Raw genomic sequence first — 12,468 nt, forward strand, 5'->3', positions numbered from 1 at the left:
AAGCTGACCAATAGCCATTCAGAAACGCTAATACTTAGAAGCATTACATAAAAGACAAAAAACGAATGAAAAGTCGAAGGAGAAAGTCCGACAAATTTCGAACGTGATTATGGGGGTCTACTTCGCGTAGAGGTGCGTTATTTCATGGATTATTGATCGCATCGAAATATAGCAAGTGAGCTCTATTGCAACCCAAGCATGGAAGATGATTTAGCGTCTATTTAAGGCAATGCTCAAGGGAACCCGGTATTTTTTCCCGCTGCCTTATACCTTCAAAACACCAGCGTACGAGGCCTATTCACAGAACCGAAGGCAAACTTCCCACGGTGCTGTAGTTATTTCAAGCCACGCGCTTGAGAACTCGTATGCGCATGAGTATTGACTGCTGCTAAAGAAAGCTCCCCGAACCAAAGTTGCTGCTTGCAAGGTATTGGTCTTGCATTGTCATCTGGTGGCGTAAACTAAACATTAATTTCCCGACGCCAAAACTAAATTGCCATTTTCGATTTCATTGAGGCCTCTGTTGCGGGCATCAGTTCTCGCGCTTGCATAAAGTAGACGACGACGACGACTAAGGTGAGCCGGGTAGCACATCCGACGCATAAGCAGGTAAGCAAGTTATTGCGAGTTACATTTCCGCGGAGCATTTACCTTTTCGTGTTCTCTCGGGCACGGTGCCATAACTTTTCTTGCCACGTGACAGGCGGCCTGGTTTTTTCCGTAATCATTGTAGCCGCCCTTAACCGTCACCGCCGATAATCTCTAAGACCTCTGCGGTGACGTCTTAACTGATTCTAAAACGTCCGAGTCGTATAGGTGCTTTGCACGACAAGAAGTATTTACGTGTTGGCACACTACACGAATGCGCGACCAGGAGCCATATTCCATAAGCTTCTATTAGGCATCTCATATAACGCGGCCGCAGTGTGACGGTAGCATCAGAAAAAAGCAGCAAGTGGCGAGGCATAGAAATAAGTTAGCAGGCCGTCGACGATCGTCGCCACTCCACTCGGCGCACACAGCGGCTAACCCCTGCCTACGTCATGCAGCCAATGCTGAGGTTCGGTCGCTTCCCTCGCGCGACTGAAACCCGCGGCTTCGTCACTGTACAGTGACCAGTGCCAGATGCTCAGATTAACGCGAGATAGAAAAGTGATCCTTAAGAATACGGCTGTAAGTCATTTCCACAAGGTTCTTTAGAACGGGGACAAATGGCGCCACGACTAGGCGCCCGTAAGGCCAAGGAGTGCCTGCGGCCGTATACTGGTTACTGCAGGATCGTTTCATACCACGGCTTGTATGCACGTGTAGACGGGTTCTATGTAAAGTGTGCCAGACATAGTCGCTCGGTTGCGATTTCCTATCTGATTTGGCGCGATTGCCCGGCACTGTTCCAAACGAGCTTGGTCCAGCAGAGCTTTATAAACCGGCACTCAATCTGCGCAAGTCCGGCGACCCGAACTGAAGCTGGGTATGAAAAGTATTCCTTACCAATCAGCACGTCGAGTCCGCTTCTGAATCCGACTGGACTTCGCACGTGTGTGCCGCACCAAAGTTCAACATATCATATAGCCAAGGCCCATCGTCATAGCCGTCAGGCGCATAGGCTACGAACCGTCCACGGGATGGGCGATATCACTGAAGCTTGCGTGACGTTCTCCGTGAGTGGTATCCAACCATGTAGTAAATCTTATCAGAGCTCGCTTATGCCCGATGCCTAAACGCAACGTTGAAGCCGACGCGCAATGCTTTGTCGTCTGGCAGCACACAATTAAACACGGCTTGAAACGGAAGCAGCACACGCCGCTTCGGATCGTCTGCCACTGTGCAACTGTTCGCAACTCCAGATCATTGCTCGCCACCTAGCGGCCTGTGCGAGAAACCAGCAATTTGCACATATACTGTAAGACGCTCGTTATGGCATACAGTCGTGGTTCGTTAATATGACCCCCGTTAATATGGACGACTCGAGTTATGGACAATGTTTCTGGGGACCAAACTTTTTCAATGTATTTGCGTCTCGTTAATGTATAAACTCCCTGTCTAGACAATTGAAAAGGGGGGAAATGCACAGAGCCCATTAGGCCCCATGCGCAGGTTTGTCCGGTTAATACGGACAGAAATGAGAACTCATTCTCTACTTCGCCGCCGAAATGTTTCATTTTTTGTATGCGTGCTACTTGATGAAAGGAAGTACGAAGTGCATGTCGCTATGTAATGTGTCTTTTCTGGTTTCATGTTTACAGTGCGAAGTTGCCACTAGCCGATGCACCTTACCATTTTCCGCATCGCATCAATGACTGTGAAGAACATTCTCTCGGCAGCTTGTGCAGAGTAGAAAGCGAAATTAAGCAGCTTTTAGTCAAATGAGTGCTGATATCTTATAGCAGCAGTCCGTGGATTGTTAACAGTTGTAAGAGAACTTGTCATTTATCCATAATACGTCATAAGACATACTCGTACACCGCCAGGCGCGTCAGAAGTTACAATACTTTATTTCAAACCAAAAGCTGACCGTGATAATGGCTTGTATAGTTCCCCAAATTATGACTATATAGCTTCAACTTGAACTCTATGAACAAAAGCGGATCGTAATTATAGCTTTTTTAATATTTTTTTGAAGATTCGTTATTATGGACAACGCAGCGGCGAACGATGGCGGCAGGAGAGCGCGCTGCCTTGGCTGCGGAGCTGGTTACGAGGGACAAAGCCGACGGCGATGACGCCGCAAAATGCAGGAACGGGCGCCAAAGAGCTGCGCTCTAAAACTCAGCACGCGAAAAAAATATATATATGCCCTTCACAAGTTCGTCTGTTCGAATCATTTGACTAGGGACGACTTCTTCCCTCTTGGTCATCGTCAATGTACTCTGTGATCAGTAATTTAATGTCTCATGATTGTTTTGTGACCGCGCAGTTTCGTTTTCTAGGCGAGCTGTGAATGACAACTGGATTTGTCTTCGACCTTGCAGTAGCAGCTGCTTTTACGCTGTTTTAATTATCTGTTGTCGTCGACAACCAATCCACGCGGATAGCATTTCAGTGCATTCCAGCGGCTAACAGCCTCTCGCTCAGCGTTTATCAAGCGACGGTGCGCACATCAGTGGGCCGACGCTATGGAGGACACGTAGAGGAATAAGCCGGTTACTAGGACAACACGTAGAATGCGCATTATTAGGTCATATTTCCAGGATTTGTCTTTTGCCCTATGCACCGAGAATTATTATCGCAACCTAGAAATCGCAGCATATAGCATTGAATAAAAGTGCCGCCGCGGACCCGGATCGGACGGCCATTTTTTGTTTTACGTTTTGCAGTGTTGACAGACACGTAATCGGAAAAAATCACAAATCAAGAACGAAGCGACAGATGCCCTTAAAAGAAGGCATCGACCGATTTTCATGATGCCCTTGTTAATTACGGTCAAGCCGTGATGTACCCCCTTCCATCTGCAACATCATGTCACACTAGCAAGTCTAAAGGTGTTATCTACTAGGTCATGAAAACTGGTCGACGTCATTGGCTGGAGAGCCTTCCTTGCAGTTTATTGGCCGCTTTGTGGGTTCTATATCCGACAATAACGAGCGTCGATATAGTAAAAGCTCCGTGGATGGATTTAACTGCTTAAGTAATCACCGCTGGTCTTTCAGCAGCCCCGAGAACCGCTAAATTTTTACTTTCAAGCCCATGATTTTGAGACATCTTTTATTTGTGAGTCGACTGTGGGACACTGTAAGATACTGTTGTGCACATCTTGATAGGTATGATCTAAGATTCCGATACGTGACAAAAAATTTTACTTTTAAAGCTTTTCCTGCGCCCAAAACGAGTAATTAAGGGTACCATAGAAGGGCAATGGTTAGAATTTTTAATATTAATGGTAAGATATTAGAAGCCTGCCGAAAGTTGGAGGGGGCTGTGAGTATATTGATTAATATAGTGAAGTTATACAATAGCGCATATATGCCTGACGCTACACCGTAAAACACAATGGGCCAGGAAATTGTAGTCTACGCCCATTCGCCGCCACTGGCCAGTAATAAACATTGTGGTCTATGCTTCGGCCACTGATAGATAATTCATTGACTTGGAGAAGTCTACGAAATCCTTCCGGGCGCGGCTATAGCAGACCGAAATGCGGCCCGTAGAACCGAAAGTGATGAACGCAACGTGCCTAAAATCTTAATAAGGGCATTAATGGGGATTACTACTTCGTACATTCTTAATGTCTATTTTCCTTTATTTTTATTTTAAGCGCCAGGTCTTTGAGACGGGGTAATGTCCCAGCCTTTTTAATATCTGGTTTGTAATGTCTCATGTTCAAGGCCTGCGGCATATATTCTGATGTCAATTCTTGCCACGCAGCAGGTCTGCCTGTACGAAGCAAATTTAGATCTCCTTCCCTGTCTAGCCTTATGTGCCATTATGACACTCACTGAATTTTAAGAGGAAGACCACATAATCGGATCACATTACTCTGTTCTGTGCAATAACAGTAATAATAATAATAATAATAATAATAATAATAATAATAATAATAATAATAATAATAATAATAATTGGTTCACAGAAACGGAAATGAGCAGTATATGTGACTTTTTTTTTTCACGGACACCTCAACCGTAAGAGAAGGGAGGAAGGTGGCAGTGAAAGCTGAGAGAGAGAAAAGGTGGCGAGGGTAGCGGAGTAATTTCGACCACTTGTGGACCTTTAACGACTACGTACTAACATGCCCGCGTTTCCCATCGATCGAAATGCAGCCGCCAGCGGTCGGGTTCGAACTCGGGTACTCCGGAACAGTAGTCGGGCACCTTTTAACCACTGCGCTACCGCGGCGGGGCCAACGAGAAGTCAGCGTTTGTGTTTTCTGTTTCTTCACGCCGCTGTTGAGGTGCCCATTAACAATGTGTGTTTCGGTTATGGGTCTTTACTTTGCTCGAAGCCAGCAAAATGCCTGTAGACTCTAGGCTGCGAATAAGCATTTGATCCTTTGTTGCGAAAGAGAAATTCTCTGTTTCTACGGAATCCGAGATTGGCGAGGTTTTTATGGGCGCACTATCTGGAAACTTCGGCTCATTTAAGCAGGGCCGAGCACGGCAGCCATTTAATAATTACCCCGTTGACAGTCCAGTGTCTTGCTGCTTGTGGCACTATTTAACTGCTGGTTCTCCAGATTTTATATGCTGTCCCCGTAACAATATGAATAACTAAACACTGGTGCATGCGGTGTTGTTTTATGTGAAGAAGCCACATTTTGTCATCATTGAATATGGTGCACCTGGACCTATAGCTGCAAATTGCAGCGGCACGTGATAGCCTGTCCGCTAATCACAATTCATCCTATTTCATCCAGGTACCCGACACGCCGCTTGCTCCTAGTCGCTGTCGTACGAGGCTGAACTCTTTCTGAAACCTGAAAAGGAAAATATGTCTGACGGAGGAAGACAATGCGGCCCGTCCAGCTCCAGCGCGAACTCTGTAGGCGGCTGTAATACAGCTAGCACTACGTTTATGAACGAGTCTGCAGTTGGTCCGTTCGTGAAAGTGGAGAAAGGAGGCCTGTCGGACGCAGAAGAATATGGTCAGTCTGGTGACAGCCGGAACGAGGCGGGCAACTATGACATGGATAGCTCTATGCTCACAAACGAGGCTGCAGTAGGGACATTTGTGAAAGTTGAGAAAGAAAGTACGTTGGACAAAGAAGGAGCATGTGGTCGGTCTGGTGACGCTGCTGGAGGGTACGATACTGATGCAAGTGACAGCGACTCTAAAAGTGAGTATTCTGACACAGCGGCATTTCAATAAACTGTGTGGCAGTCTTGCGGTCATCGTTCCCTTATATTACACGCAATTTACTAAAATGTGTACGCATTGAACTTGCCAGGAAAACAACTAGAGTAAAATGGATCGAAAAATCGGCACTCTAGTCATACAGCGTTTCGCAACAGGTGCGTGGTGTTGCCCTGAGCTCGTATAGTAGAAAGCTTCTACGAAAAATTCGTTTATTGCTCTGGCAAATCGCTCACCGTCGCGGCCTTCAAATCATCTGACGTGCTGTGAGATTAGAGGTGTAATACAAGCACTCAATTGGGATAGTGCCTCGCCCTCCAGAAAAGCAGAATGGAACCCTGAAAGCGAGCCACTTTTTGCATATGTATGTGTAAATCTAATTACGCTTGTATATGTGCGAAATAATTTTAGTAATCATCGCGCATTTACTCCGAGGCATGTTCTGTTCGAAACCGCATTCGTTTTCAGAATAGACGATAATTTTTAAATCATCATCATCATCATCATCATCATCAGCCTGACTATACCCACTGCAGGGCGAAGGCCTCTCCCATATTTCTCCACTTAACCCGGTGTAATTTTTAAATATGTGATGCTTAAGCCGACTAAGATGCCGCTTGACCGAATTAGTGAATATCAGTTTAATCTCTGTTTTCAATGGGTATTTTCAGTACTCTTAAAGAAAACTTCAGGGAAATAAATACTGGTACCGAAATAAAAAAATCTAGGACAAAAGGGCAAGTACTTTTTTTTTTTTACATCTGTTCTGGGCTTCATTTCAGTGAGCGGAATGATAAACATATTTTAATCTCGTGTGTGGTGCATGGTAGCCATTGTTCCTTATGAACAATCTTTTCTTAGCACATGATGGTCTTAGATGCCGATGCGCCATAGAGTCCAACGCAACACAGTTGCTTATGCTCCAAAAACCTAACACGATAACGTAAAGGGGAACTTGAGCAGACCGAAGAGCCGTTAATTTAGTGTTCCTTAAGCTGTAGGGAGGAAAAATGAAACAACACTCCTATCTTATGTTTTCTTTTCCTGACACTGTATGATGTCTTTATCAGTTAGCCTGACATCATGTACTACTCAAGTGATTTGTCTAAATTTCTGCGACTTACTTATTCTACCTTCGTCTGCTTACGAATAAATCAGCTCTATATTTTTACTTGGTTAGATACTAACTGAGTGACTTGCTGGTCAACTAAATGCATAATTAGGAATGAAAACGTTGGCGCAAAGCTGGTTTCGACCAAATCCACGAATATTTCGTTACACTTGATGTCAAATGTCAGGAAGTTAATCCTTCCACCTTGTGGCCATGGTGGCACGTGAACTGTAACGAGCGGTGTCCTGCATTTTATTGAAAGTAATACGGCTTTCATGTTCCAGGTTCGGTCATCTCACACTGCAAACAAAACGCTGTCCCTGGACAGGATTCGCCCGGTGGAAGGAGCTCTCCAGGATGTTCCGTGGATCGTAAAGCAAAAGCCACTAGCAAGCAGCTACACCAATGCACTCACTGCAGCAAGAGCTTTGCAAAGCGATGTCATCTGGCGAGTCACCGCCGCACCCACACCGGTGACCGCCCTTACCACTGTGACCTGTGCAACAGCAACTTTCCCCGAAAACAACACCTCGTAGCACACCTGCGCACTCACACCGGTGAACGACCGTACCATTGTGGATACTGTGAGCGCAGATTCGCTGTGCAGCACACACTGGCGGCGCACCTCCGCACTCACACAGGTGAACGTCCGTACTCTTGCGACTACTGTGACAGCAGCTTTGCTGTGAGGTATAGTCTAGTGGCGCACCTCCGCACTCACACGGGCGAACGTCCGTACCCTTGCGACCACTGCAACCGCAGCTTCCGACTGAAGGCCAGCCTGGTGGTACACCTTCGCACCCACACAGGGGAGAAGCCATTCCGTTGCCAGCTTTGCCCCATGGTCTTCGCACAGAGTGCGCACCTCTCGAGGCACGGACGAGTTCACAGGCGCGAAAAACCATTCCACTGCCAGTTCTGCCCAAAGGTGTTTAGAGAGAAGCACCACCTGACAAGGCACGAGGCAGCGAGACACAACAGTAACACTGGGGCATCATAAAGACCCGATGAAAACTTTTCTAACAATTGGTTAACATATGAATTGCTAGCTGTCAGAGTACAAGCTTATAAGTTATTTATTCAAAAAGCCGTCAATTTACATGCATTCAAAGTATATAAACCTCTATACATGATGGCCCTGCGCAAGAAGCGTAACGCTGCTGCGTTCTGGATGGGAGTGAAATGTTGCATTGTGAGTCTCGCTTATCGTAATAAACCTTTCGGAATAAAAGTTATGATTACATATCAACTGACAACTGCGTCAACAAAAGCTTGGAAATGGAGGGAGACAAAAGAACGAAACATTATTGTAGTAAGTTCATCTTATGTAAACATTGGTGGCAGTTCAGTTCAGTTCAGGCGTTCAGTCGTGTCCGACTCTTCGTGACCCTATAGACCATGTCACGCCACGCTTTCCGGTCTCTCACTATCTTCTTAACATCACATAGCTTCATCTGCAATGCCTCGAGAATGCCATCTAACCATCGCGTTCGCTGCCTACCCCTTCTCCGGCGACCCTCAACCATTGGTGGCACTAACCTGCAAATATATCACAGGACGAATGACATCGGTTAATTGATGTTTCATTGCATGCGCTAAACTTTACTTAGACATGTTCCTTTCTGCAAAACGCACAAAGAACATGGCCGTTTCGTGCTATTTCAAGACACAGATATTTGGTACACATGTTTAGCTCATTTTGTACAAGAAATGTAAAAAAAAATCCACACAGGTTGCTGAGCCTCTGTGACGGCTAAAAACGCAAATATGTTAAGCTTTTCATCAGAAATCAAATATCTGTTTTGTTCTTTGCCCCAAGATAAATTGTTTTCGTGTGTTGAGCAGTCTATTGACATATATTTCCCTTTCAGAACAGTTCTAGTTTATATGTATGAGTGTGTGTGTGTGTGTGTGTGTGTGTGTGTGTGTGTGTGTGTGTGTGTGTGTGTGTGTGTGTGTGTGTGTGTGTGTGTGTGTGTGTGTGTGTGTGTGTGTGTGTGTGTGTGTGTGTGTGTGTGTGTGTGTGTGTGTGTGTGTGTGTGTGTGTGTGTGTGTGTGTGTGTGTGTGTGTGTGTGTGTGTGTGTGTGTGTGTGTGTGTGTGTGTGTGTGTGTGTGTGTGTGTGTGTGTGTGTGTGTGTGTGTGTGTGTGTGTGTGTGTGTGTGTGTGTGTGTGTGTGTGTGTGTGTGTGTGTGTGTGTGTGTGTGTGTGTGTGTGTGTGTGTGTGTGTGTGTGTGTGTGTGTGTGTGTGTGTGTGTGTGTGTGTGTGGATAAGTGAGTGAGAGAGAAAGCGAGAAAGAGAGGATTTTTACACTCAACACTTGCTACATGGGTCAAGGCAATCACCTGCAAAAACGAGGAATTCCATTAGATTCTGATGCATTGAGCATCCTCAGTGAAGTGATGCATCCCTTTCAAAGTATGATAGGAACCTACAAAAGCCTTTGAAGACTTCTCATCATCATTGACAACGCCAATGCGAGTTTTTACCAGGAAGTTGAAAATGTGCTTGACATCTTCAAACAGCATTTAATCAAATTAAATATGACGTATGAGCTGCCTGACAAGAAGTCCATTAAGCTCTTAGAAATTTTATGATAATGATATTTGTTAATATTATGAATGTCGTACGAAAAGAACCCTGACACCAGCTGTATCAGCCCATTCTATGCAGCTAAAGAGCAACATCAAGCGCTGTCTAACAAATGCGCTGAAAAACTGATGTCATCACATGATGCAAGAGTGCTTAGCATTAGAAATTGAACAGTTATCTGGTTCCGGATATCCAGAGCCAATAGTAGCTTCCGTGGATGAAGGCATCCTCAAAAAAAAAAAATTAAAAATGCAATCAGACGGGAAGGATGGTGCAATGGAGCTGCCTGATCGCAAAAAAATATATAAGCTCTTGCATTCACCAGTGACTTTAATAAGGTAGGTAAATGTGCGGGCGCCGAGGTGAAGTTTTCGGCACCTCTCAAACTGCCGACACTTTTAAAAGAATAAAAAACATTCAGAGCTGACCACCTGAAATTATTTGTCACTTGCGATGAGGGTGTTTATTGTGTGCCTTTGCCAAGCTGGCCCTAACACACTGGACAAACAAGCAGATGCGCACGTAAAAGCGAGGTTAAAAGAAGATCGCTAAACTGTTTACTAGAACAACCTGGGCCACACCAGCTTGCATTGCGGTCAGTGCGAAATTCGCCCAAGAAGCAGAAACCATCGACCCAAATTGCAGTGTGTTGGTAATGTACTGATTCTCCGTACGCTGGACATGACCAACGCAGTCCCTATATTGGGCCGGTGGTTTTGTGCTGCCTGGGCAATCTATACGAAGGAGTCGTTCTAGGTCATTCATGCCTCTGCCTAAACAAGCTCAGATTTAGAAGCATAGAGCGATTTGGACGAATTAACGATCCATCACATCGAACGACGAGAGAAATCACGTGGACAGAAGAAGGGAACGACACAGGACGAGAGCTTAGTCGTCCTCTCTTCTGTCTGCTTGTCTTCTCCTGCTGTTCGATGCGATGGTCAAATTATCGACCGCCGCGGAGACCAACTGGTTAAGGTAATTTTGGTGGCAATGAATGCTAATTTGCCGTGCGTCAGCGGGGTTTAGCTTGTATCAAGTCAACCAATGTGCGAGCAGCGCGTTTTGTTTTTCAAATAATCCTTACTCTTTTCTTTTTCATGCTGGTGTCTACAAATACTTGAACGTCAGCGCTTTAGTCTTTGTGCTTTCCCTTTGTCCTGCCGTATTTTCGAGCTATTTCTGTCAGTCATTACGTGCGTTTTTGAAAGCTCCGTACTATATAGCTGTTCGCGGCAGACATTTACATGACTGAAGAGCTCGCAATAAATGATAATAATAATAATAATAATAATAATAATGAGAAAGATAATTATCTTTCCCCTAAACAGATTACATTACTAATTTCTGCGATTATCCAAGTAAAAATTAAAGAAAAAAAAAAGACATAGAGTACAATCCCCAATGCTTTCCTTGGTCTCGCCGACTGTTGGCTTCTTTCCTTCATGTATTATAACGAGCACCTTCATTTCCCCTTCATTTATCTGCATATATATATATATATATATATATATATATATATATATATATATATATATATATATATATATATATATATATATATACCGGGTGTCCCAGCTAACTTGAACCAAGGGGTACAAAATAATTTTGATTTCTGATTTCGTTCGCTCAAACCACGACTGAGAGCACCACAATCACGGCGCACAAATGCGCTAGTCATGTGGTATTATTTGTATTTCGCGGGCGTTTTTCTGAGCCCGGAAAAAAAGATACACGTGAGACTTTCTTTATCGCAATTAATGGAATGGGGGTTTCTGAAGGTGCTCTACAACTTTCCAATTCACATTTTTGGTCTAAAGTCGATATTTAATAAATTAGAGAAATTAACATAATTAGCTAATTAAGTAATTGGAAAACAAAAAATTGCCTGTAGTGCGCAAACAGGCTGGCAGTTGTATGCAATTGGTTTCACTGACCTACCTCAAATATATTATTTTGTAACCCTTGGTTCAAGTTAGCTGGGACACCCGGTATATACGGGTCTCTGCGCCTCAACAACAACATCAAAAATAAGTGGAAATGGCTGCCGTTGCTCATTATGGCAGTGTAAGTGCAACATCTAGACTCAATGAGAGAAAAACAACAACAAATAAGCAGCAATATAAGTTTCGTTTGATTTGGTTTGTCATTTTAGCGCAAAGCGACTCGGACTAGGAGAGATGCTGTACGTAGTGGAGGGCTCCGGAAGTTTCAGCCACCTGGGGTTCCTTAATGTGCACAGCGTTGACATCGCGCAGTACACGGGCGCCTTGCTTTTCGCCTTGATTGGATCCAGTGTCCAATTGGTTCAGCTAGCGGGTGCCCAACCACTCAGCCAACGCGTTGGGTAAAAAATAAGCGTGTTTATGAAAATGGAATGGGCAGATAGACCTGACAACAGAATGCATCACACGGTATCACGTTTTCTTTTTCTTTTATCATCCGCGTCTCATCTACAGCCTGATCACGCCCAGACAACGGCTTCCCATATCCCCCCAATTAGCCATGTCCTTTCGCATTGCTTTGCGGAGTCCAATGATAAAGGTCAAAATGAAAGTCATTAGTGGGAAAGACAAGTAGGTGCAAGAATGTAGCAGAGAGGGACAGATGAACTTATCGACTCCAACATGATAAAGTGAGCCGCAACTATAACGGCGAGAGTAAAGGAAGACGTAGCAGTCGGGATCAGGATTTCCAAGTTTGACGATTTCACACCAAACTGGTGACTTTTACTGGTGTCTGGCGAGAAAAAATTTAGGTTAGCGACTTGACTACTTTCTGACGGCTTTTTCGGTAATAATTGTGAAGGGTCGAGTTTTCTTGACACGTCATTTAAACTTTAAAAACGTAATTAGTTGCTACATCGAGATTAACAATGACACTTACAAAGAGTGTCACTGTTAATGGATATTGTGGAAAATACGGAGATTGTCAGTGACACTGACAAAGGGCCTTAAAGAACGGAACGTCTTAAG

At 44.6% G+C, this 12,468-nt stretch overlaps 1 protein-coding gene across 1 annotated transcript; it reads left to right on the forward strand.

The window, feature by feature from the left end:
- The first annotated feature begins 5,364 nt into the window (after positions 1–5,364).
- LOC146182511 (uncharacterized) lies at positions 5,365–8,409 on the forward strand. The gene is made up of 2 exons (XM_084576009.1): positions 5,365–5,773; positions 7,186–8,409. The coding sequence occupies exons 1-2, from the start codon at positions 5,428–5,430 to the stop codon at positions 7,899–7,901; spliced, it is 1,062 nt and encodes a 353-aa protein (XP_084432135.1). The 5' UTR covers positions 5,365–5,427; the 3' UTR covers positions 7,902–8,409.
- Positions 8,410–12,468: the final 4,059 nt, after the last annotated feature.

The sequence above is a fragment of the Amblyomma maculatum genome, chromosome 8, assembly GCF_055883805.1.
Source record: "Amblyomma maculatum isolate TAMU_Amacu chromosome 8, ASM5588380v1, whole genome shotgun sequence".
Taxonomy (NCBI): domain Eukaryota; kingdom Metazoa; phylum Arthropoda; class Arachnida; order Ixodida; family Ixodidae; genus Amblyomma; species Amblyomma maculatum.